We start from the raw sequence: 24,681 nt of genomic DNA, 5'->3' as shown, positions 1-24,681 counted from the left end.
ATTATTCTGTTTGAGAAATAACATTCAGAGAATAGCTAAGGCTTTTTTTTTTTAGCTAAGGGATTTTTTTTTTTTTTTTAAAGAGAGAGTGAGAGAGGAGAGAGAGAGAATTTTTAATATTTATTTTTTAGTTCTCGGCGGACACATCTTTGTTGGTATGTGGTGCTGAGGATCGAACCCGGGCCGCACGCATTCCAGGTGAACGTGCTACCACTTGAGCCACATCCCCAGCCCTAGCTAAGGGATTTTTAAAAAACTTATTCATTTATTTATTTTTTGTGGTTCTTGGGTTATTCTCAAAAAAAATTTCTCAATAGGGAAAAAGGATATCAGTAAAATATTTCAAGAGTAATTCTGAATGAATCTGTATTCTTTAGATATTGGCTCCTATGTTTCTTATCGTTTTTTTTAAATTAATGGATGTTAATATTTTTACTATATTAACCATTTTTAAGTTTATGATTTTATAGCGTTAATTATTTACCTTGTTGTGAACCAGATCTCTAGAACTTTTTCATCTTGCAATATATAGGTTTTAATTTAAATTTAAATTTAATTTAATTTTTAAAAAGTTTTTTAGCTGTAGTTGGACACGATATCTTTATTTTATTTATTTTATGTGGTGCTTAGGATCAAAACAAGCGCCTCACATGTTCTAGGCAAGCACTCTGCTGCTGAGCCACAACCCCAACCCTAGGTTTTAATTTTTTAAACCAGTTTAGATTACAGAAGAATTGAGCTGAGTACAAAGTTCCCATATTTCAACCTCTCACACAGGGAGTTCACCTTATTCTTAACAGTTTGCATTAATGTTGTACATTTGTTAGAATTAATAAACAATATTGATACATATATATATACATTATGTATATATTAATAAAAGCTTATAATTTATTCCAATTTCCTTAATTTTTACCTAATGTTGTTGTTCTTTTTACCTAATATTGTTTTCTTTTTCTCATATAGAATACTACATTGCATTTAATTTTTTTTTTTTTTTTTTTTAAAGAGAGAGTGAGAGAGGAGAGAGAGAGAGAGAATTTTTTTAATATTTATTATTTTTTAGTTCTCGGCGGACACATCTTTGTATGTGGTGCTGAGGATGGAACCCGGGCCGCACGCATGCTAGGCGAGCGCGCTACTGCTTGAGCCACATCCCCAGCCCCATACATTGCATTTAATTATCATGTCTTGTTAGGTTCCTCTTGTCTATGACAGTTCCTTAGACTTTTCTTGTTTTTGATGACCTTAACAGTTTTTAGGAATACTAGTCAGGGATATTGTAAGATATTCCTTTATTGGATTTTATCTGATTTTTTTTTTTTTTATGATTAGACAGGGATTATGAGTTTTTGGAAAGAAACCGTTGAGTTAGAATGCCATTTTCATCACATCATAACAAGGGTACATATATCTTTTGATTATCTTTAATGTGTTTTTTCAGATGTGTTATTTCAACGTTTTGCAAAGATTTTCATTGGCTGTCTTGCAGCAGTTACTAGTGGTATGATGTACGCTCTCTACTTATCAGCTTACCATGAACGGAAATTCTGGTTTTCCAACAGACAGGTAAGAATAAAGAATTTTGAGCATATGAAAGATGTTTTAGTATATAATATTAATTTCAGTAATGTGTTTTCCTGTTTTTTTTTTTTTTTTTTGTACTAGGTATTGAACTGAGGGGCTCTTTACCACAGAGCTACATCTCCAGCTTTTTTCATTTTTTTATTTTTGAGACACTAAATTGCTTAGGGCCTCTTTAGTTGCTGAGGCTGACTTTGAACTTGCAATCCATCTGGCTTAGTAATGCTTTTCCTAAGGAGACAAAATACTTGTGTGATAAGTATGACAAGTGCTCTTAGTTATGACTATCAGAAACAAAATTTTAAGGTCCATAGTCACAGTGTGAACCTTAAAATATGTAATAAGATATTTTATAGAATAGGAACTATGAGGGGTTGGGGTTATGGCTCAGCGGTAGAGTGCTTGCCTAGCATGTTTGAGGCCCTGGGTTTGATCCTCAGTACCATGTAAAAATGAATAAAACAAAGGTATTGTATCCAACTACAACTAAAAAAAATTAATTAAAAGAAAAAAAAAAGAATAGAAACTATGAGTGTGCTTTCCTTGTGCAATTAATCTATCCAGGACTATTCTAGAAAAACTTGGTCGGAGTGTACAAGACTGGCTGCAAGATGTCATGAAATCAAAGAAAGAGGCAGACAGGTCCAAGATTGCACAGAGTATGATTTATTAGGGGACTTATGTATAGGAGTTTGTCTTGGGCAGCAGCAAGACAGATCTTTGTGATATGAAGCAAAGGGAGCAGGCTTTCGGGTCAGGACAAAAGTGACTCCATCCCCTTCAGAATGTACGTGGTTTATCTCAAACTAACATAGAGGATTTAAAACATATTGCTGGCACTTAAAAAACCAGGGTCCTCACATTGTAAAGTTCCACTTATCATTCTATCTATATATAGTGTGCTGGAGAATTATGTGGGAAAAACAAACCAGGGGTATTCAAGAGCAATCATGATGGTTCTTTTAAGATGGCTCTAGTCAGGTCAAGCTGAATTCCTACAGGGACTTTTTTGGCAGGGGGTGTGTGTTCTGGGGATTGAACTCAGGGGCACTCCTCAGTCCAATTTTTTGTATTTTATTTAGAGACAGGGGTCTTATTGAGTTGCTTTGTGCTGAGGCTGGCTTTGTACTCGAGATCCTGGATCCTCCTATCTCAGCCTCCTGAACCTCTGGGATTGCAGGCATGTGCCACTACCTGACCCCACAGGGACTTTTATTTTTTTATTTTATTTATTTATTTTGTGGTGCTGGGAATTGAACCCATGGCCTTGTGCATGCACTTTACCAACTGAGCTGTATCCCCAGCCCTCTACAGGGACTTTTTTTTTTTTTTAACCATACGATTTATTTTAATTTTTTTTTTAGTCATACATGACAGCAGAATATATTTTGACATATAATACATACATGGAATGTACATACATCAATCATATTGTCTATTCTTCTGCCCTTCCTCTCCTCCCTACCCCTCCCCTCCTTTCTCTCTATCCAGTCTAATGTGACACACTTTTTTTTTCTTTTTCTCATTACAACATCATATATGTATTCTGTATAACAATGAGGTTCTCCTTCCATCTTCCCTGCAACTCCCCTTCTCCATCTTTTTCCCTCCCACCTCTCTTCCCTATTTAGTGGTAGTCTTCTTCTCAAGCTCTTCCTCCCTATCTCATTTTGAGTAACCCCCCTTATATCAGAGAAGACATTCGGCATTTGTTTTTTAGGAATTGGCTAACTTCACTTAGCATAATCTGCTCTAATGCCATCCATTTGCCTGCAAATGCCATGATCTTGTTATTTTTTAGTGCTGAGAAATATTCCGTTGTGTATAAATGCCACATTTTTAAATCCATTCATCTAAGTTGGTTCCACATTCTAGCTATTGTGAATTGTGCTGCTATAAACATTGATATGGCTGTGTCCCTTTACAGGGACTTTTAATAACAATGAAATATTAAGGAGTTTAGTTAGCCTTTTAGTTGTTTTGGTAGCTCACATTTTAGAAATAATTTGTGGAAGTTTCAGCATTAAACTATTGCTTTCAAAGGTCACTTGACTTTATAGAGTTTTTAAATTTTTGAGCTCAAACTGGATTTTTTGTCATTGTTCTTATTTTTTTAATATATATTTTTAGTTTTAGTTAGACACAATACCTTTTATTTATTTATTTATGTATTTAAAGAAAGAGCCATTTTTTTTTTAAAGAGAGAGGGAGAGAGAGAGAATTTTAATATTTATTTTTTAGTATTCGGCGGACACAACATCTTCGTTTGTATGTGGTGCTGAGGATCAAACCAGGGCCACACGCATGCCAGGCGAGCGCTACCGCTTGAGCCACATCCCCAGCCCCTATTTTATTTATTTTTATGTGATGTTGAGGCTCGAACCCAGGCCTTGCACATGCTAAGCAAGCATTCTACTGCTGAGCCACAATCCAACCCCACTGTTCTTATTTTTGATCAAGTAGTTAAGCTGACTAAATGTTTTTAACCTTTGATTTATTTTAACACCACCAAAACAAATCTTTCTTTAACTGAAAGATTACTGACTATACCTGTATTAATTTAGCTGTAACTGTAGCATATACTTTTTCCTTAAAATTGTTATATAGATAAATAATTCTCAATACTAGATGTACAATGGAATCATCCAGGGAGCTGTCAAAAAATAACCTTCCTTTTTAGATTGTTGGGTTGGCAGGAAGGAAGGGGGAGTGGCTAGTATCAGTATTTCAAAAAATATTTCTAGGCGATGCTATTGTGTAGCAGAACTAGGAGCAACCAAAGGTTTGACAATATAGCAGACACTCATCAAGAACCTTGTTTTTCAAAGTATTATTAAGTATTAAGGCCAGAAGCATTAGCAGTGTCTGGGAGCTTGTTTAGAATTGCAGATTCTCAGGCCCCACATAGAATCAGAATCTACATTATTTGAAGGTCTATAGGTATTTCACATGTACAGTAAGTTTAAGAACCACCAATTACAAGTTTCATCTTTGAAATTTGGGGGAGAAATAAATCTTTCCATTCAAAAAAATCATTTCAATGAAATTTATTGAGGTTAGTAAGTTCTGTCTTAGTCCATTTGGGCTGTTATATAGTAAAGTATGATAAATTGGGACTGGATGTCCAAGGTAAGGCACTAGCAAATTCAGTGTCTGGTGAAGACCAGCTTCTTGGTTCATAGCCAATTATCTTTTTGCTGTGTGTCCTTACGTAGTAGAAGGGAGAAAAGGTGAGGAATCTCTCTTGGGCCTTTTTCATTAAGGCACTAATCTCAAATGTCCACTTCCAGATAGCATTACACTGGGGATTAGGTTTCAACATATCAATATGGGGTATGGGGGACACAAATATCTGGATGATAGCATGCTTTCTTGCAGTCTTTTACTTATTTATTTTTTTGTGTGAGACCGGGGATCAAACCCAATGTCTTGTGTGTGCTAGGCAAGCACTCTACTGCTGAGCTATACCCCTAGCCCTCACAGTTATGCTCTAAATGGGGAATGTGTGTGGGTGGGGAGTATTCAATGGTTAAGTAGACTTTGGAAAGACTTCCTCTTGGAGATTCATACCATGATATATGCCCAAACTGAACAGTTTTGCAGTAAAGAAACTCATGTAACTTTGTTTGATCCAGCCTGTATTTAAACTTAACTACAGATTTTTTTTTTTAAGTAGCACCAATTAACATCTTAGGAAATTCAGAATTTTGAAAAACTACTCTTAATAACTTTTTAAAATAATTGTATTAATTGATAAATAGAAATTTAGTATTCCTTATCTGAAATTCTCAGGACCAGAAGTGTTTCAGATGTTGGATTAAAAAAATTTTTTTTTTTTTTACATATACATAATGAGTTTTATATAGACGTAGGAATAGGACACAAGTCTGAAAACAGAATTTATTTATATTTCATATACATTTTATACATATAGCCTGAGTAATTTTAAATAGTATTTAGTGCGCCTCATTTTGACTGCAACTCATCACATGAGGTTAAATATGAAATATTTTACTTGGTGGCATTATGTTGGCACTCAAGGTTTCTAATTTTGAAATGTAGGATTTCAGATTTTTTGGAATAAAGATGCTTAATCTGTATTGTGCATGAAAATCAGTTTTTATTTTTAAAGATTGTAAAGTAGTTTGGTTCTTCATATAAAATGCAAGTCATTGTACATTTTGACTACTACATTCTTGATTCTCCAAAACTTAATATTGGGAATTTAAAATCTTACGTATATTTTTGAAAATTCATTTGAAAAGAACTGTTTAAATATCTGCTGCTCTTAAGAAGTACTAATTAAGAACTTTCTGTTTTGGATACATAGGGATATCAATAGTAGTAAAAAATATTAGTTTCTTGCTGGGCGTGGTGGTGCATGCAGCTCAGGAGGATTTTGACTTCAAAGCCAGCCTCAGCCTGCTGGGGTTATGACTCAGCAGTAGAGCGCTTGCCTAGCATGGGTGAGGCCCCAGGTTTGATCCTCAGCATCACATAAAAATAAATAAATTAATTAAAAATATTATATCCAACTACAACTAAATAAAATAAATATTAAAAAAAAAAAAAAAGCCAGCCTCACCAACTGCGAGGCGCTAAGCAACTCAGTGAGACCCTGACTCTAAATAAAATACAGAATAGGGCTGGGGATGTGGCTCAGTGGTTGAGTACCCTGAGTTCAATTCCAGAAGCCCCCAAAAAAGAGGGAGAGAAAATATCAGTTTCTTCTTAAACTTATCTTTTTTTTTTAAACACTCATTCATTTTTTTATGCGGGGCTGAGGATTAAACCCAGTGCCTCACGCGTGCTAGGCAACCACTCTACCACTGAGCTACAATCTGAGCCTCTTAAATTTATCTTTTTATTATAGACCTCTGATACTTCAATTATCATTTGTTTTTACTGGCCTTATTATTCTTGCTATTTTTTTTTTTTTGAGAGAGAGAGAGAAAGAGAAATTTTTAATTTTTTTTTTTTTAGTTTTTGGCAGACACAACACCTTTGTTTGTATGCGGTGCTGAGGATCGAATCTGGGCTACACGCATGCCAGGCGAGCACACTACCGCTTAAGCCACATCCCCAGCCCTATTCTTGCTATCTTTAGGGCATTCTTTTGGTTTTCCTTCTAAAGTTTCCTTACGTATAAAACAGATATTGACTTATGAGTTGTAATCCATTTGAAACCTTAGGTATTTCATTAAAATGACCCAAAGTTATTGAACAGTTTTGACTTCCTTATAATATGACCACTAGTGCTTAAAAAAATTCAAAGATGTTTTTAATTATTTTATTTTAATTTTTTTATTTTTGAGTATCAGGGATTAAACTCAGGGGCACTTGACCACTGAGCCACATCCCAGCCCTATTTTGTATTTTATTTAGAGACAGGGTCTCACTGAGTTTCTTAGTGCCTTGCTTTTGCTGAGGCTGGCTTTGAACTCATAATTCTCCTGCCTCAACCTCCCAAGATGCTGAGATTATAGGCGTGTGCTACTGCACAGGCCAAAGATGTTTTTTAATAAAACAGTAAACAAATATCATGTTCATTTAGAAAGTGAGAAGGGAAGAAGACAGCTTAAACTTCAGATACTATTATTTAAATACTCATTTCATTTTATTTTAGGAACTTGAACGGGAAATCACATTTCAGGGTGACAGTGCTATTTATTACTCCTACTATAAAGATATGTTAAAGGCACCTTCATTTGAAAGAGGTATGAATTTGTAATAACAATATTTTTCTAATATAGATCATTGTTCTTCAAAACTGGAATCTTAAGAGTATGGGGATTTGTCTCAGAATATAGACATTTCTCCTTATTGTACTTAATTTTTTTAAATTGGAAAAATGAAGGATTGAGCATTACATTTTCAAATCTTTCTTGATAACATTAAATATTTGATGACTAATTAAAGACATGTTTATTTGACTGTTGTAAAATAAAAAAAAATTTCTGGAGAAAAATATATCTTTGGATTTTTACAAACAGATAAACAATAACAAAACTGTTTTTAGGTGTTTACGAACTGACACATAATAACAAAACTGTATCTCTGAAGACTATAAATGCAGTACAGCAAATGTCTCTATATCCAGAACTTATTGCCAGCGTTTTATATCAAGCAACTGGTAGCAATGTATGTATTTTTGTTTTGGTCTTAATATCTATTTTCTCACATATTTACAAATCTTCAAATTATTTAATGTTGTACTATTATCACTCCCTTTGTTGTTTCCATTTAGGAGATAATTGAGCCAGTTTATTTCTATATTGGCATTGTTTTTGGATTGCAAGGAATATATGTTACTGCATTATTTGTTACAAGTTGGCTTATGAGTGGAACGTGGCTAGCAGGAATGCTTACTGTTGCATGGTTTATTATTAACAGGTAAGAAAGGTATTTTTAATTAATATTTATAATTTTTTGTGACTATAGTAGAGTTCTGAAAATGTTCGCTACCCCCAGATTCCCCACCCTAATTCCCAAGTCTATGAATATGCTGAAGTATCATTCTTGTGATTGTATTATGACTTAGCTTACCTTAAAAGTGGAAAATTACCCTATGGACCTTAAAAGCAGAGATCTTTCTTCATCTGGTATAGAAGGGGAAGTCAGAGAGATTCAAAGCATGAGAAAAATTTGCTGTGCAATTGCTGACGTGAAGGAGAAAATGAATTCTTTAAACAATCAGTGAATTTTTAAGAATACGGCAAGTGCTTGCCTAGCATGTGTGAGGCTCTGGATTTGATACCCAGCCTGAAAAAAGGACTATAATTCTCTGATGAGAGCTGTAGCTCTGAATGATACCTGAATTTTAGTTTAGTGCAACTCTGAGAATCCAACTATACTCTGCTGGCCTTTGTGACATAATAAATTTCTGTTGTTTTAAGTTACTACATTTGTGTTCATTTGTTGCATAACAGTTGAAAAGTAATTCACCAGTTTTGTATCTCTCCTTTTATAGAAATAGAAACATTGGCATATATAGATAGATATGTCTCTTCTCTTTCATTTAAAATTAATGGTACAGCTTCTTAGAAAGGAGGAAGGGACATCAAATACATTGCTTATTAAGTTAATTACCATAGATAAGGACTCTATACAAATCGATAAAGTTTTGATAATTAAAGTACACTTTTAATTAGAAGTACACTTCTAATTAATAGAACCATCCCCTTTCTTATCCAAGGAGCCTCAGCTCTTTAGTTGGGGAGGGATTTTCAATGAGAAGGAAGGCTCATTTGTAATATATTAATAAAATTTTCCTAGTATTGGTCATATCATAAAATAATTTATTGTAGGATAGGCATGCTTTTTCTCCACCCATAGCACTTCTACCCCCACCCATAGTACTTAATATGATTACATTTTTAGAAATGAGATGTTTCTTCAGTTATACATTTTCTTTTCTTTAGGCAGTTGTCAGATGATAAAATTGATGCTTTTAAGTTATTGAAATTCAGCACTAAGAACTGTATTTCTTACTGGACTTTGTTTATATTTAGCATCATAGGCTGACAATCATGTAATATAAAGGATTTTTTAGATCTTCCTTAGAAGTTTTCAAGTATAGCTATCCAGCTTTGTGGGTAAAGTATGTTTCTTTTTAAAAGCACAGAGATACACTACACTTTATTATTTAAAGGAGATCTATGTATGATGTGGAAAAGGGAGACCAGAAAATATAAAACAATAATTTCACATTTCTACTGTCTAGAGATCACTTATCATTGTTTATAATTGAGGTGTATTCTTTTATATTCTTTTTTTTTTAAAGAGAGAGTGAGAGAGGGAGAGAGAGAAAGAGAGAGAGAATTTTAATATTTATTTTTTAGTTATTGGCGGACACAACATCTTTGTTTGTATGTGGTGCTGAGAATCGAACCTGGGCCGCACGCATGCCAGGCGAGCGCGCTACTGCTTGAGCCACATCCCCAGCCCCCTCTTTTATATTCTTTTGGATTTTTTAATCAAAATGTGATATAGGGCTGGGGCTGTCAGCTCAGTGGTAGAGCGCCCACCTCACACATGTGAGGCACTGGGTTCGTTACTCAGCACCAGATAAAAATAAATAAAGAGATTGTGTCCATCTACAACTAAAAAAAAATGTGATATGTTACACATACTGTTTCATGTGCTAATTTTATTCAAGTATTTACCTTTTTTACTTGTACTTTTATTTATTTATTTATCCATCTATTTATTTATTTATAATGGTGCTAAGGATTGAACCCAAGACCTCATACATGCTAGGCAAGTGCTCTATCACTGAGCTATACCTCCAGCTCACTTTTTATCTTATCTAATACTCCGTCCTTATTATAGTTTACCTGTTTGACTTCAAAATGTCCTGTATAATGTATTCATCTAAACCATTAATTGATCTAGGACTACATATTACATCATTGATATATCCCTTAATTCTCTTTTATCTACTTTAGTTTTTTTTTTTTTTTTTTTAAATGGGTAAGAGATCAAGTCAACTATTCTGTAGAATGTCCTACTTTCTGAATTTCTCTTGTTGGATCATTTAGTGTCATTTAGCACCCAACCACTGAGCCACATCCCAAGCTCTATTATGTATTTTATTTAGAGACAGGGTCTCACTGAGTTACTTATTAGCACCTTGCTTTTGCTGAGGCTGGCTTTGAACTCTTGATCCTCCTGCTTCAGCCTCCCAAGCCACTGGGATTACAGGCATACTCTGAAAATTTTAGTGGCTTTGATAAGTTCAAAGTAGTTGAGCCAACATGGTGGTACAGGCCTGTAATACCAGTGAATCAGGAAGCCAATGTAGAAGGGTCACAAGTTTAAGGCCTTCCTTAGCAACTTAGTGAGACCTTGTCTCACAATAAAATAAAAAGGTCTGAGGATGTGGCTCAGTGGTAAAGTGCCCCTGGGTTCAATCCCCAGTACCTAGCAAATAAAAAAAGGTTGGGGGAATAAACAGTTCAGGTTAGAATATATTATATTTTAGATTATTTTTCATGTTAACATTAAAAGTTATATGATATATAGTTCATCCCTCTTTAATATGAGGTTAAACTATTGATTTTGAGGATGACAGTCTGGTCTCTCCATTAAATAGCTGTTTTTCTCTTATGACTAGAAAATGAACTGTGGTATTTATGACAATAAATGAAATGTTATTTTAGCTACTAACTGTTTACCTAAGGGTTGTGACATGAGTTGATAATCTTTGCCTAATGTAGTAATTTTATTAGGGTTTATAAAATTACATTTTTCTGGTTTTTGGCTACATTATTCACTCTTTAAAAGTGTAATTTTTCTTCATAAGCAGAACTCATTGGTTACTTTTAACATAAATAATTATTGATTCATTTGAGAAATGTCTGTTTAATTCATTTGCCCATTTATTATTTGTGTTAGTTGATTTTTGTTTTGGTGTAAAGCTTTTTGAGTTCTTTATATATTCTAGATATTAACCATCTGTCAGAAGAGTAGCTAACAAACATGTCTATAGATTCTCTTTTCACATTTCTAATTGTTTTCCTTTGCTGTGCAGAAGCTTTTTAATTGGATGCCATCCCATTTATTAACTCTTAGCATTATTTCCTGAGCTTTAGGGATGAATAGTTAAAGAAAATATGGTATATATACACAATGGAGTTTTATTCAGCCATAAAAAAATGAAATATGTCATTTGCAGGAAAATGGATAGAACTAGAGAGCATTATGTTAAGCAAAATAAGTCAATCTCAGAAGGCCAAGGGACTGTATTTTCTTTCCTTTTTTTGGGCTGGGGAAGCGGTACCTAGGGTTGAACTCATAAGCACCCAACCACTGAGCCATATCCCCAGCCCTATTTTGTATTTTATTTAGAGACAGGTTCTCACTGAGTTGCTTAGTGCCTCGATTTTGCAGAGGTTGGCTTTGAACTGGTGATCCTCCTGTTTCGGCCTCTCCAGCTGCTGGGATTACAGGCATGGGCCACCATGCTGGCTTGTATTTTCTTTCATATGCAGAAGCTAGAGAAGAAAAAGGAAAAAGGTGAGGGTGGATCTCATGGAAAACAAAGGGAAATCCGTAGAGGAAAAGGACCACGGGGAGGGACTGGAGAAGTACTGGGGACTGATATTGGCCAAATTATATTCTCATAGTGTGTGCATTTATAAATATGTAACAACAAATACCATCATTAAGTATGACTATAATGCACCAATCAAAAACATGGGAAAGGGGCTGCGGATGTGGCTCAAGCAGTAGTGCTTGATCGATCCTCAGCACCACATGATTCTTTCTTTATTTTATTTTTATTTATTTATTTTTTATTCTAATTTGTTATATATGACAGCAGAATGCATTACAATTCATATTACACATATAGAGCACAATTTTTCATGTCTCTGGTTGTATACAAAGTATATTCAAACCATTTGTGTCTTCATACATGTACTTAGGATAATGATGTCCATCTCATTCCACCATCTTTTTTATCCCCATGTTTCTTCCCTTTCCGTCCTACCCCTTTGTTTTATCTAGAGTTTGTCCAATCCTTCCATGCTCCTGCTCCCATCCCCACTATGAATCAGCCTCTTGTATCAGAGAAAACATTTGGCACCTGTTTTTTGGGGATTGGCTAACTTCACTTGGCATTATATAATCCACCTTCATCCATTTACCTGTAAATGCCATGATTTTATTCTCTTTTATTGCTGAGTAATATTCCATTGTGGATATATACCACATTTTCTTTATCCATTCATCTACTGAAAAGCATCTACGTTGGTTCCACAGTTTAGCTATTGTGACTTGTACTGCTAGAAACATTGTTGTGGCTATGTCCCTGTAGTATGCTGAATTTTTAAGACCTTTGGGTATAGACTGAGGAGTGGGATAGCTGGGTCAAATGGTGGTTCCATTCTCAGTTTTCCAAGGACTCTTCATACTGCTTTACATATCGGCCACACCAATTTGCAGTCCCACCAGCAGTGTATGAGTGTGCCTTTTTTCCCACATCCTCACCAACACTTATTGTTGTTTGTATTTTTAATAGTTGCCATTCTGACTGGAGTGAGGTGAAAATCTTTTTTTTTTTTTTTTTTTTGTGTGTGTGTGTGTGTGTGTGAAATCTTTTAAGAGTAGTTTTAATTTTCATTTCTCTAATTGCTAGATATGATGAATATTTTTTCATATATTTGTTGATTGATTGTATATCTCTTGGCCCATTTATTGATTGGGTTATTTGTTTTTTTTTTTTTTTTTGGTGTTTAGCTTTTTGAGTTCTTTATATACCCTAGTGATTAGTGTATATAATATATATTAGTGTATCCGATGTGCAAGGGGTAAAAATTTGCCATCTCTATTACTTAGTAATGCACCAATTCTCGTAAATTAACAAAAAACCAAACAAAAAAACCTTTGTTTTTGTGTGATAAATAGCCATTGAGTTGTAAGAGAGCCAAATTTGGTGATTTTTGGAAAGGAAGTCCCATTGTGGTGTGATGATATACGAAGGATTCAAAAAGCTCTTAATAAAAATTGACAGGACGAACTTAGGAGGAATTTACAAAGACATTTCTATATCTTTGATTCTGGAATTTTTTTTTTTTTTTTTTGGTATTAGGGATTGAACTCAGGGGTGCTCAACAACTAAGCCACATCCCCAGCCTATTTTGTGTTTCATTTAGAGACAAGGTCTCACTGAGTTACTTAATGCCTTGTTTTTGCTGAGGCTGACTTTGAACTTGCGATCCTCCTGCCTCAGCCTTTATAGAACACAATTTTTCACTTGTGGCTCAGAGCTGCTGGAAATACAGGTGTGTGCCATTGCACCCCATGTTTCTGGAAATTTTAAAAAGTCTTTAGATGTTGAGAACCACAGACAAGTCAAGATAGCGCCCAGCACTTTGCCAGAAGGAGTGGTTTGAGAAGTAACGCCAGCGAGCCATTAAGATGATGGAGATTCCTTAATGACTGCTGTATCTAATGATGTTAATTAAGTTAAGCTGTGTATAATTATTAAGATGATGAGGATTCCTTAATGACTGATTGCTGTAACTGGATGATGCTAAATTGAAACAAACTGTGTATTCAGTTAGGTATAAATACCTCTGATACCTCTAAATAAAGCGGCTCCTGCTGTATCAACCTTCACAAGTTGCTTGTCACCCCCTGGTTATTTTGCCCAGCTAGACTGCGGCATTTATATATACACACACACACACACACACACACACACACACACACACACACACATATAAAACTACTATAAAGTTAATTTCAGGTAGCCTGTTAATGGAAAACATTATTGAACTAGGTATCAAATGATATGCATTATAATCCCATTTATGCCACCTACTAGCATACGATTAAGTCACATCATATCTCTCAGCTTCATATTCCTTTGTAAAGGCAAGTAAGAACTTTGGATCTGCCAGGCCACCAATTATGTAATGCAGGTTGTGCTCTAGAGAAGGACAGCCATCTGGTTAATAGAAGGGAAGGGAGGGGCAGAGCAGTGTGCTTTAGCTTGGAGTAATATCCACCCAGAGAAGGCATGCCGTTTGCACATTCTCACCAAGGCCCTTCGGTTCACCAAGTAGAGTACAGAAGCATTCTTCCTCTTGGTTGGGGAGTGGGGGTGGGGAAATCGTTAATTTGCCCAAAATGCTACATAGGTAACCTCACAGTATTGTTATTGAGAGCAATGAGATGTGTGAAAGTGCTTTGAAAAGTATAGTCTTACACATATACAATGTCTTACTTTTGCTGTTCATTTGTGGTTTATTTTAGGGTAGATACAACAAGAATTGAATACTCCATTCCTTTAAGAGAAAACTGGGCACTACCATATTTCGCCTGTCAAGTTGCTGCACTTACAGGCTATTTAAAAAGCAACTTAAATACTTATGCAGAGGTAAGATACAAATCTGATCCATCATAGTTAATTCTGATGTATTACAAATGTGGTACATAATTTTTAAGTTAGTCATAATTAAGTTATATTCAGTTAGGCCCAGATACTACATAATAAAGGATATAATTAGGTAGTTTTTGTATAATGTTTTTCTGTAATTGATTGACAACAAATTATTTTTAGGAAAACAAAGATGTTATATTTTTTAATGTAGTTATTAGACAAATACATGAGGAATATCTTATTTTGAAATTCAGCCCATCTCACTGGTATTTTACTACTTCTCTTACTTGGAACTTTATAGATATATAATTTAATTAAATATTATTAATATTTAAAGAAATATTAATGAAGATATGAAGAGTGACCACAGATTACAGCTGTGTAAACTTTGATGATAACACCGCATATTCTGTTTACGGACGTTTTCTGTGACTGAGATGTAGGTAGAGTAGTGAAAGGTTTCAGGTGAGCTGGGGTTGTGGCTCAGAGACAGAGCACTCGCCTAGCACGTGGGAGGCTTTGGGTTTAATCCTCAGCACCACATAAAAATAAATAAATAAAATAAAGGTATTGTGTCCAACTATAACTAAAAAAAAGAAAGAAAAGAAAGTTTCAGGCAATTGTCCCAGACAGTTTAGATTCTTACTTGGTTGTTGCCACAAACCTTTTGGCAATTGAATGAAACTTACAGACCCTGTCTCAGAAAAAAAGATTTTAAATGCATAAAATAAAATGAATGTGATTACAAAGGCAACTAGTAGAGACTGACGAAAATGTAGGGATCCTTTATTCTATTGATCTTGAGTTAAGAATTCCTGGCTATGAAGAGAGACTAGAGGGACTAAGAAAAGGTCTCTATTAAGAGGCCTTTGTCTCAGACACGGGATGCACTACTAGTTCCTTTTTGAAATCTCTGAACAAATACTGTTCTTTCCTTTCAGTGGTGACAAGTGTCCTGAGCTTAGCAAATTTTATTATTTAATTTCTATAACTAGTTTTCTTTGTATGTAAAGTAACATGAGCATATTGCGGATTTGTAATTTTCCTTTTTTTTAATAAGGAGTCTTTGAACAAGAATATTTTGTATAGAAGTTACAGAATCTATGATTGAGTATTTTTCTGTTAGATTATGAGCTATCTCCTAAGGAAGAATAGTTCTTCAGTTTTTGAATAAGACAGTTTAGCACAGCAGAATGCCTATGCTTCTTTTACTACCTTTTTAGGTAACTTCTGTTGCCTAAAAAAGATTTAATTATTTTAAAAGGAGTTTTTGTAAACTATATTATTTTTCAGAGTATCCTTTTACTATTGTGCTATGCATTTGTTCTAATTTGTTTCCTTTTTGATGGGTGAGGGGCACTGTGGATTAAACTCAAGGATGCTAAACCACTGAGCTACATCCCCAGCCCTTAGTTTATTTATTTACATTTGAGGCAAGATCTCATCAAGTTGCTTAGGGCCTTCCTGAGTTGCTGAGACTGGTCTTGAGTTTGCAGTCCTCCTGCCTCAGGAGAAGCTGCCAGAATTAGAGGCATGTGCCACTGTATCTGACCATTTGTTCTATTTTATTAACATAAAGTACAAATTGAGAGTTTTCAGATAGAAGTAGGAAGATCTCTACTCTCTCCTGCCAGTTTCTTTCATCTTCTAGCACATAATCTTCCCTCACATGTGGCTTCTAAATCCACCTGGAAAATGACCTTCTGTGTTTAAAAGAATCCAGGATCAGTTTATAGTTTTATTTTTTGTTTTTCTTTTTTAATTTAACCACAATTCATTTTCACGCTTTGAAAGTAATATAGCTCAGTGGTAGAATATGTGCCTAGCACGCAAGAGACCCCGGGCTTAATCTACAGCACTGCAAAAAAAAAAGGAACAGAAGAGTAAGAATATCAAGGCATCTATAAAAAATACAATGTGGGGGGGCGTTTAACTAAGGTATATTCTTAACACTTTCAGTTTTACAACCCGGTTTTTCAAGAACCAAAACTGCCTAATATTTCAATTATGTTCATTCTACATCCCTCCCCTCTCTGTATTTTTAGCTTAAATAAGCTTAAGATTCACAAGAAATTACAAAAATAGTATGGAGAATTTTCATGTACTCCTCACTCATCTTCCCTCAATAATAATAACACAATACATTCTCAAAACCAGGATTTGACAGTGATACAGTACTATTAATTCAAGTACAGACCTTTGGATTTCAACAGGTTTTGCATGTGCTCCCTTTCGGGTGACAGGTGCATAGTTGTATGAATTTTTATCACATATGTAGATTTGAGAAACCATCATTAAAAATCAAGGTACAGAGTTTTTCCATTATCCTCAAGAGACTCCTTCATATTACTTCTTTATAGTCACATGTTCTCACTCTAATATTGTCAATCACTGATCTGCTATCAGCATAATTTTGTCACTTTGAAAGTTTAGAAAAATGGAATCAAGAAGTATGTAACCCTTTGAGATTGGATTGTTTTTCATTATGCTTTGCTCCATCTGAGTTACATGTGTCAGTACTTATTATTGTCATTGCTCAGTAGCATTCCAATCACTTGAACTTTTAAAAATCAAATATCTTGTACTTTTCCTCCCATTCTTGAGGCTAGATCCTGTAATCCCAGTTGTTGCATGAGGTTATACAAGCTTAGATCTCTAGTGCAGTTATCTGGTTGATTACTGAAATCTATTTCATGTGTCACTTATCACATATATATATATGTTTGTGTGTGTATGTATACACACATACATATATGTACACTTACATCATATATGTGTGCATGTATACATACACACATACATATGTGTGTGTGTGTTTTCACACTCTAGGCACAGTAAGGAATACTTTTAAGAAATTGAGCAAGATAAGGGGTGAACAAGACTGTACAGAGAACTTTGAAACTATTCAGGGAAAGGAAAAACTTAGCTAAGTGTCCAAATGTGTTTGACAATATTTCTATGTGCATGGCTTATTTTTGCTGCATATTATTTGAGAATAGATTCTTAGCATCAATATTTTTGTTTAGTGTGTTGTAGCTTTTCCCCAGAATCCCCAAAGTAATTTCCATATGGCCAGTATGTTAATTGGGCTGGATCAAGATTTTATCCTTTATTGATTTCTGAAACTGGTTTCTCTGGGGTTGATGGTTTCAAGGCCTGGTTATTATAGTCCTGGTGATTCCACATTAAAAACTTTCCAAAAGACAGTGGTATAACTTTCCTATGTATATGTGTGAATACACCACGGTAACTCTCAGCCTTGTGTACATGACAAGACTAGGATCCTAATTAGAGAAAGGTATATTGTATGCTTGTATAAATATATCAAAATAGATTCTACTCTCATGTATAACTAAAAATAATAAAACAAAGTTTTCCAGGATACTTTTCCTATAGATAGCTGTGGTGATAGGAAGAACAGAAGCTTATGAGTTTTATCAATGTGGAGCCTTTCTGAACTTTGCAGTTGGAATTATTTGATCAGCAGATGGAATTTTGCCATCACTTACATTTTGATCTCTGGTCTTAATTCACCCTCTCCCCCTGGTACTGGGGACTGAACCCAGAGCCTTGTGAATGCTAGGTAAAGCATTCTACCACTAAGCTACATCCCCAGTCCTCTCTGGTCTTAATTTTATTCAGGATACTGGAAGTTGTTTTATCTGCTGATGACTGGGGTATTTCTTACTCCAAAATTTGTCATTGGGTATAGTCAGCTGAGAATGAAAAATTTAGTTTTAACGAACACAGTTCTTAGCCTTCTTTACTTGACTTTATTGTCCTGCTCCTTTGATGTTCTTATCAGAATAAGAACATTTGACACTCCAGCCAGTGGAGAAATTGAGGGGGTGCGGAGCAGATCCATAGAGGAAGGAAAGACTGTTGTTTGAAATATGCTACATGACAATGGATTTGTCAAAGACTTGGTTACTCACTAAGGGATCATTTGGGAGATGGCATTGGAAGGATACAATTGATTTTATCCAGGAATATTTCAAGCAAGGGAAATGAAATTCCTGTTTAGTATTTGCTAGAAGAAAACAGCTGAGTTTATATGTTTTATAGTCCAAGCATTGGAAAAGATAAGACCATACTTTTGTTAAAAGGAAATTAAAAGAGTAAAAATCAGGGCTTAGTTTAGGCTGAGACATAGATTCTTTAAATGATAGTTTTTAAGAAAATATGAATCTCCAAGGAAATAAAAATATTGTTTTCAGAGCGAAAAGAGTTACTTCCACATTTAACCAAAAGCTCACCATTCAAGTCTAATAAAAGCCACCATTTTCTTATATTTATTGCTTTACCTCTTTGAGGATAAAGGATATTTGTACTGATTTTTCTTCTTTTATTTTTTTCTCTTTGTCATACTGAGATTATTTCCATGTGATGTTGCCAGGGTGGTGGCACATGCCTGTAATCCCAGCGGCTGGAGGCTGAGACACGAGTTCAAAGCCAGCCTCAGCAACAGCAAGGCACTAAGCAACTCAGTGGGACCCTGTCTCTAAATAAAATACAAAATAGGGCTGGGGATATGGCTCAGTGTTGGAGTGCCCATAAGTTCAATCCCTAATACCAAAAAAAAAAAAAATCAATGGGATGTTGAAGGACAAATGGTTGATTTCTCTAGAGAGTGCCTTATTATTGTTGTAAGGATTTAGTGAGAATTATGTGATTTAAAAATAGTTTGAAGAATTCATATGGCTTAAAGTTGACCCAGTAACAGAAGTGTAATTTTGAGGTAATAAACTCATGGGGTTTTATAGTAATAAAGCTACTGATACATAGTTTCTTTCTTTTGTTTTTCCTAGAGGTTTTGTTATTTGTTGATGAGTGCTTCAACTTACACCTTTATGATGATGTGGGAGTATAGCCATTATCTCTTGTTTCTTCAAGCAATATCTCTGTTCCTGCTAGATATCTTTTCAGTGGAGCAAAGTGACAAGGTATGATGACATTTTGAAATGATGAATTTAAACCCAGAGAATACATTTTTTTTTTACAGTGTTGTGTCTTAACACCTTTCTTTTGTTTATTCATCCCATACACTCAGCTGGTTCAGAATCCTGATGAGTACACCAAGATTTCAGTTATTTAAACAGAGGGAATTTAACATAATTTGTTAAATTCATGTTATTTGAGATAACATTCAGTGGCAGAGGGTGTGCCAGGCAAGGCCCTCGGTTCACTACCCAGCTCCAGGAAAAAAAAAAACCCATACACCCCCCCCAAAAAAAAAAAACCCCAAAAAACAGTTATTAAACAAGTTTAAAGTCATTAATTTATTAATTGATTGATTGAAATGGTAATAAGTATCATAATGGAGGTCACTACAGGAAGTAGCTACCACCATTAGTGCTAAAGGACTGAAGTGAAGAATATGGAGTTATTAAAGTGCAGAAAATTAAAGGAGGGACTTCAAGGAACTGAAACTCAGGATTCTGAGGAGGACTACTGCTCAGCTTTGGTGGTGTCCCTGGGCTCAAATAAAGAGCCTTTGTTGCTGGAGTTTAGGTCTCTGAGGATAGAGGTTTGGCCACCAGGTCCTGGGTCTCTAGAGCTGGAGGATGTGATAAAGTTGGTTTTTCAAGTGTTGGAACAACTTCAGCTGCATTCAGAGCTTCAATAGGAAGGAACTGCCGTTGGGATAAAGAAGTATTACATAAATGTGGCTCAGGGGAATCCCAAGACAATGGGAAGCAAGAGGGAAGAACAGGCTCCTCTTTCCTTGTCCAGCCTTGCACTTTGCGTGTAGCATTTTCATTTGATGAAGGGGAACCAACTGGAAAAGAAGAAATGTAGAGAAAAATAGTTTTCTGCAGTGGCATATTCCATGGCCCTATATTTTCACACACTTGGTTAGGGTAAACAAAATGAAGGACCTTAAAGAAGGTTCTTCTAGTCTGATTTCAATATTTAGGATTTTAAAGTTTCTTACCTTGTTTCTGGAGAGTTCTAAGAAGAAAGTGACAAGGGTATTATAAACCAAAACATTAAAAATACAAATTAAACATTTCATAACACTCTTCAAGTTATAGTATAGAATTTATGGTACAAATGCAGTCAGATCTATCCTAAACAAAACTAATAAAAAGAAATACAATAAAATTTACTTAATTCTCATTTTATTTTTGTTTCAACAGGTTCATGAAGTGTATAAAATATATATATTTTCTCTCTTTCTGGGATATTTACTGCAGTTTGAGAATCCAGCTTTATTGGTATCTCCTTTATTAAGTTTAGTAGCAGCCTTAATGCTTACTAAGTGCCTTCAGGTAATTAACATTGCCTTTCTATCATTCTTATTAAAATTTTTTTCAGTGGTACTAGGGATTGACTCCAAGGGTTCTTTACCATTGAGCTACATCCCCAGCCCTTTTTTATTTTTATTTTCTTGGTACTGAGCATTAAACCCATAGGCACTTAAATACATCCCTAGCTCTTTTTATTTTTTATTTGAGACAGGGTCTTGCTCAGTTGTTCTGAAACATTCTAAGTTGCTGAGGCTGGCTTTGAACTTGGATACTCCTGCCTCAGCCTCCTGAGCCATTGGGATTATAGGCATGTGCCATTTATTTATTATTTTGAGGTGAGCATTTCTGAGTTTCTGAGGCTAGTCTCAAACTTGTGATCCTCCTGCCTCAGCCTCCCCAGTGACTGGAATTAACAGGCATGTACCACCACACCTGGTGGTTTCTAAATTACTAAGTCGTTTTTCATATTATTTTTCCCCCATAGCTGAATGTGAAGAAAGGAACTTTTATAGCTAAAATAATGAAAGTGATTAATTTTTACTTGGTGTGCACTCTGACAGTGACATTGAATATTATAATGAAGGTAAGTAACTCTGTCTTATTTTCATGTAGAGAAAATAGTAGAGTTGAAAAATGAAATATATTAATAAATTTTAATGAAAATAATAAGATAGCAAAGTAATAGAGTTTATATAGTATAATTTTCATTTATTTATTTGATATGGAGTCTTGCCATGTTGCCCTTGCTGAATTCAAATTCCTGTGCTCAAGTAATCTTTCCATCTTGCCTCCCAAGTAGCTAGGATTACAGGTGTGCACCATCACACCTAGTTATCAGCACAATTTTGAGTCGAACAATGATTATCACTAGCACATTGGGTGAGAAAATAGGATTCTTTTCTTTTCTCCATATACTTTTAAAAAAAGGAAGGAAGGAAGGGAGGGAGGAAGGAAGGAAGGGAGGGAAGGAGGGAGGGAGGAAGGAAGGAAGGAAGGGAGAGAGGGAGGGAGGGAGGAAGGAAGGAAGGAAATACACTTTGTTTTCAGTTTAATTTAAAATGGTCATTATTAGGCTGGGGCTGGGGCTCAGCAGTAGTGCACTTGCCTGACATGTGTGAGGCACTGGGTTTGATTCTCAGCACCGTATATAAATAAATAAAGGTCTATCAACAACTAAAAAAAATTAAAAAGAAAAGAAATAAAATGTCAGTATTACCCAATTAGTAGTAAGTAATTTAAGACAAATAAAAAATATTCAGAAAAGTTGATTAGTTACTTGAGTCAGGTGGAATAAGGTCGAAATACTCTTACTATCCATTATAGTTTTTATGCTTAAGCATAATAAGGTAATATGATTGCTTTTTTTAGCAATCTAATCTATTACAGTAATCTTGCTTCATATTTTTGCCATGTATTATTTTAATTTATATTTTTGTAGTCCTTCTGTATTTTCTGTCTCTGATAATTAGGGAAAATGTATATTGCTATAACTATAGCTAGTATTTTCTTTGTTTTTCTCTTTTAGATGTTTGTACCACACAAAGAAAATGGACACATGCTGAAATTCCTTGAAGTAAAATTTGGACTAAATATGACTAAGTAAGTTTTAGATTATGTAATTTTACCTAAGTTTAGATTTTAGATTATGTAAGTTTACTTAGAAAATAAGGAACAAAATACTCAATAGAAGGACAATATACCTAATTATATATTGCTTAGAAAATGAGTAATTTGGGATATTATAATATATAGGAAAAAAAAGGGTGTTGCTAAATTGCTAAGACAGATTTTGAACTTTCCTCTTGCCTCAGCCTTCCAGGTCTCTGGGATTACAAATCTGTGCCATAATGCCTGGTGCTGCAAGATATTTTGATGGTAACCCCTTTAAGACTGCTGTGTCTAAACTAGGCACGGTGGTGCATGCCTGTAATCCCAGCAGCTAGGGAGGCCAAGGCAAGAAGATTGCAAGTTTGAGGCCAGCCTCAGCAATTTAGTAAGACCCTCAGCAACTTACCAAGACCCTATCTCAAGATAACAAACAAAAAGGAGGACTAGGGTTGTGGCTGAGCAGGAGAGCGCTTGCCTGGCGCTTGCGAGGCCCTGAGTTCGATCCTCAGCCCCACATAAAAATAAATAAATAAAAATAAAGGTAAAAAAAAGCCGGGGGGGGGGGCTGGGAATGTGTTTCAGTGGCTAAGTGCCCCTGGGTTTAATCCCTGACACAAAAAAAAAAAAAAAAAGACAGCTGTATCTGATACATTGTTAAACTTTAAACTTCTATCCTAAATTCAGTGATTTGTGAAGTGTAGGCATATTCAGTCTATGGAGCACTTCTAAACATCACTTCATTTAGGAATTCAGGATTGGAGGTTGGAGATGAATTAGAAGTAAGGATACATATAAAAATACATGTAACTAGGAGTGTTGTTGATCATACTTAGCCTTAGGGTCAAAAAGTTTATCTTAATTCTTATAGCTCTAAAGAGTATAATTCAAATTTTATAATTTTTGTCTTATTAAATAGATATCACTGTTTAAAATGGGTGCTTGTTGAGTTACATTTATCAGTATGAACCATGTATATAATTGTAATTTTCTAATAGCCATATTAAAAAAGTAAAAGAAACAAGTGATTAGTTGTAATAGAAAGTGTCATATTAATGTATAATCTATAGGAATTGTTGGTGAGTTATTTTGTTCTTTTTTGCATTTTTTTTTTTCTTGGAAATCCTCAGAGTATTTTTGTATTTAAAGTAACAATTTAAATTAGCCACATCTCAAGTGTTCCATAGCCTCCTGTGGCTAGTAGCTGTGACATTGATCAATGTAGATGTAGAGGTCGGTGTTTTAGTCAACTTCTTCACTGCTGTGACCAAAAGACCTGACAGAACAATTTGAGGAGGAGAAGTTTATTTGGGGCTCACAATGTCAGAGGTCTCAATTCATAAACGATTGACTGGGCTTGAGGTAAGGCACAACATCATGGCAGAAGGTCATGACAGAGGAACACAGCTGAGGAACATCACACGAGGAAGCAAAGAGAAAGAGCTCTCTTGACCACAACAAAATATAAACCCCAAAGGCATGCCCCCAGTGACCTACCTCCTCCAGCAACACTCTACTTGCTTTCAGTTACCAGTTAATCCCTATCAAGGAATTAATTCACTGACTGGGTTAAGGTTCTCATAACCCAATCATTTCACCTGTAAATCTTCTTGCATTGTCTCACACATGAACTTTTTTTTTTTTTTAAAGAGAGAATTTTTAATATTTATTTATTTATTTTTAGTTCTCGGCGGACACAACATTTTTGTTGGTATGTGGTGCTGAGGATCGAACCCGGGCCGCACGCATGCCAGGCGAGCGCGCTACCGCTGAGCCACATCTCCAGCCCCTTACACATGAACTTTTGGGGGACACCTAATAGCTGAATTTTTTGTTGTCTTCTGGATAAAAATAGAAATCATAACTTCCCCCAGAATTTATTGGGCTTCAGAGATGGTTATATTACTTGGTAATAAAAAGAAACAGTTTTACATTTATTGAAGCAGTTGTGATGAAAGTACGTGCTTTCTAGAGGAGGGTTATGAATGTTATCTTTATTTATAAAAAATGGAACCTTGCTATTGTAAGTAAATCAACTTAATAAATATGTTTTGTCTTAGTTTTTACTGAGATTTTAAAAATTACTTTTATATCTGGTACCTTAAACAATTGAGGTTTTAATATCATGCTTTTTGTCTTCTATAGGAATTTTACAATGAATTGGCTCCTCTGTCAAGAGTCCCTCCAGGCACCATCTCAAGATTTTTTTTTGCGATTGACACAATCTTCTTTATTACCATTCTATATTTTAGTCTTAATAATTTGTCTTCTTTCTATGACACAAGTTATTATTAGGAGAATTAAGTAAGTTCTTCTGAGAATCAATCCCATTACTAATATATTATGAAAATA

General features: G+C 34.9%; 1 protein-coding gene across 1 annotated transcript in view; it reads left to right on the top strand.

Annotated features, from left to right (window-relative positions):
• Nucleotides 1-24,681, top strand: part of Dpy19l4 (dpy-19 like 4) — a 65,719-nt gene that overhangs the window by 10,128 nt on the left and 30,910 nt on the right. Inside the window, exons 3-12 of the mRNA XM_026383355.2 lie at nucleotides 1,445-1,569; nucleotides 7,211-7,301; nucleotides 7,604-7,725; nucleotides 7,832-7,977; nucleotides 14,347-14,470; nucleotides 19,282-19,416; nucleotides 20,614-20,745; nucleotides 21,209-21,307; nucleotides 22,250-22,323; nucleotides 24,475-24,633. Coding sequence (XP_026239140.2) covers nucleotides 1,445-1,569; nucleotides 7,211-7,301; nucleotides 7,604-7,725; nucleotides 7,832-7,977; nucleotides 14,347-14,470; nucleotides 19,282-19,416; nucleotides 20,614-20,745; nucleotides 21,209-21,307; nucleotides 22,250-22,323; nucleotides 24,475-24,633 — 1,207 coding nt within the window. The remainder of the gene's footprint in view (nucleotides 1-1,444; nucleotides 1,570-7,210; nucleotides 7,302-7,603; nucleotides 7,726-7,831; nucleotides 7,978-14,346; nucleotides 14,471-19,281; nucleotides 19,417-20,613; nucleotides 20,746-21,208; nucleotides 21,308-22,249; nucleotides 22,324-24,474; nucleotides 24,634-24,681) is intronic.

The sequence above is a fragment of the Urocitellus parryii genome, chromosome 7, assembly GCF_045843805.1.
Source record: "Urocitellus parryii isolate mUroPar1 chromosome 7, mUroPar1.hap1, whole genome shotgun sequence".
In the NCBI taxonomy this organism is placed as follows: Eukaryota; Metazoa; Chordata; class Mammalia; order Rodentia; family Sciuridae; genus Urocitellus; species Urocitellus parryii.
This window is presented reverse-complemented; position numbering and strand designations above follow the sequence as displayed.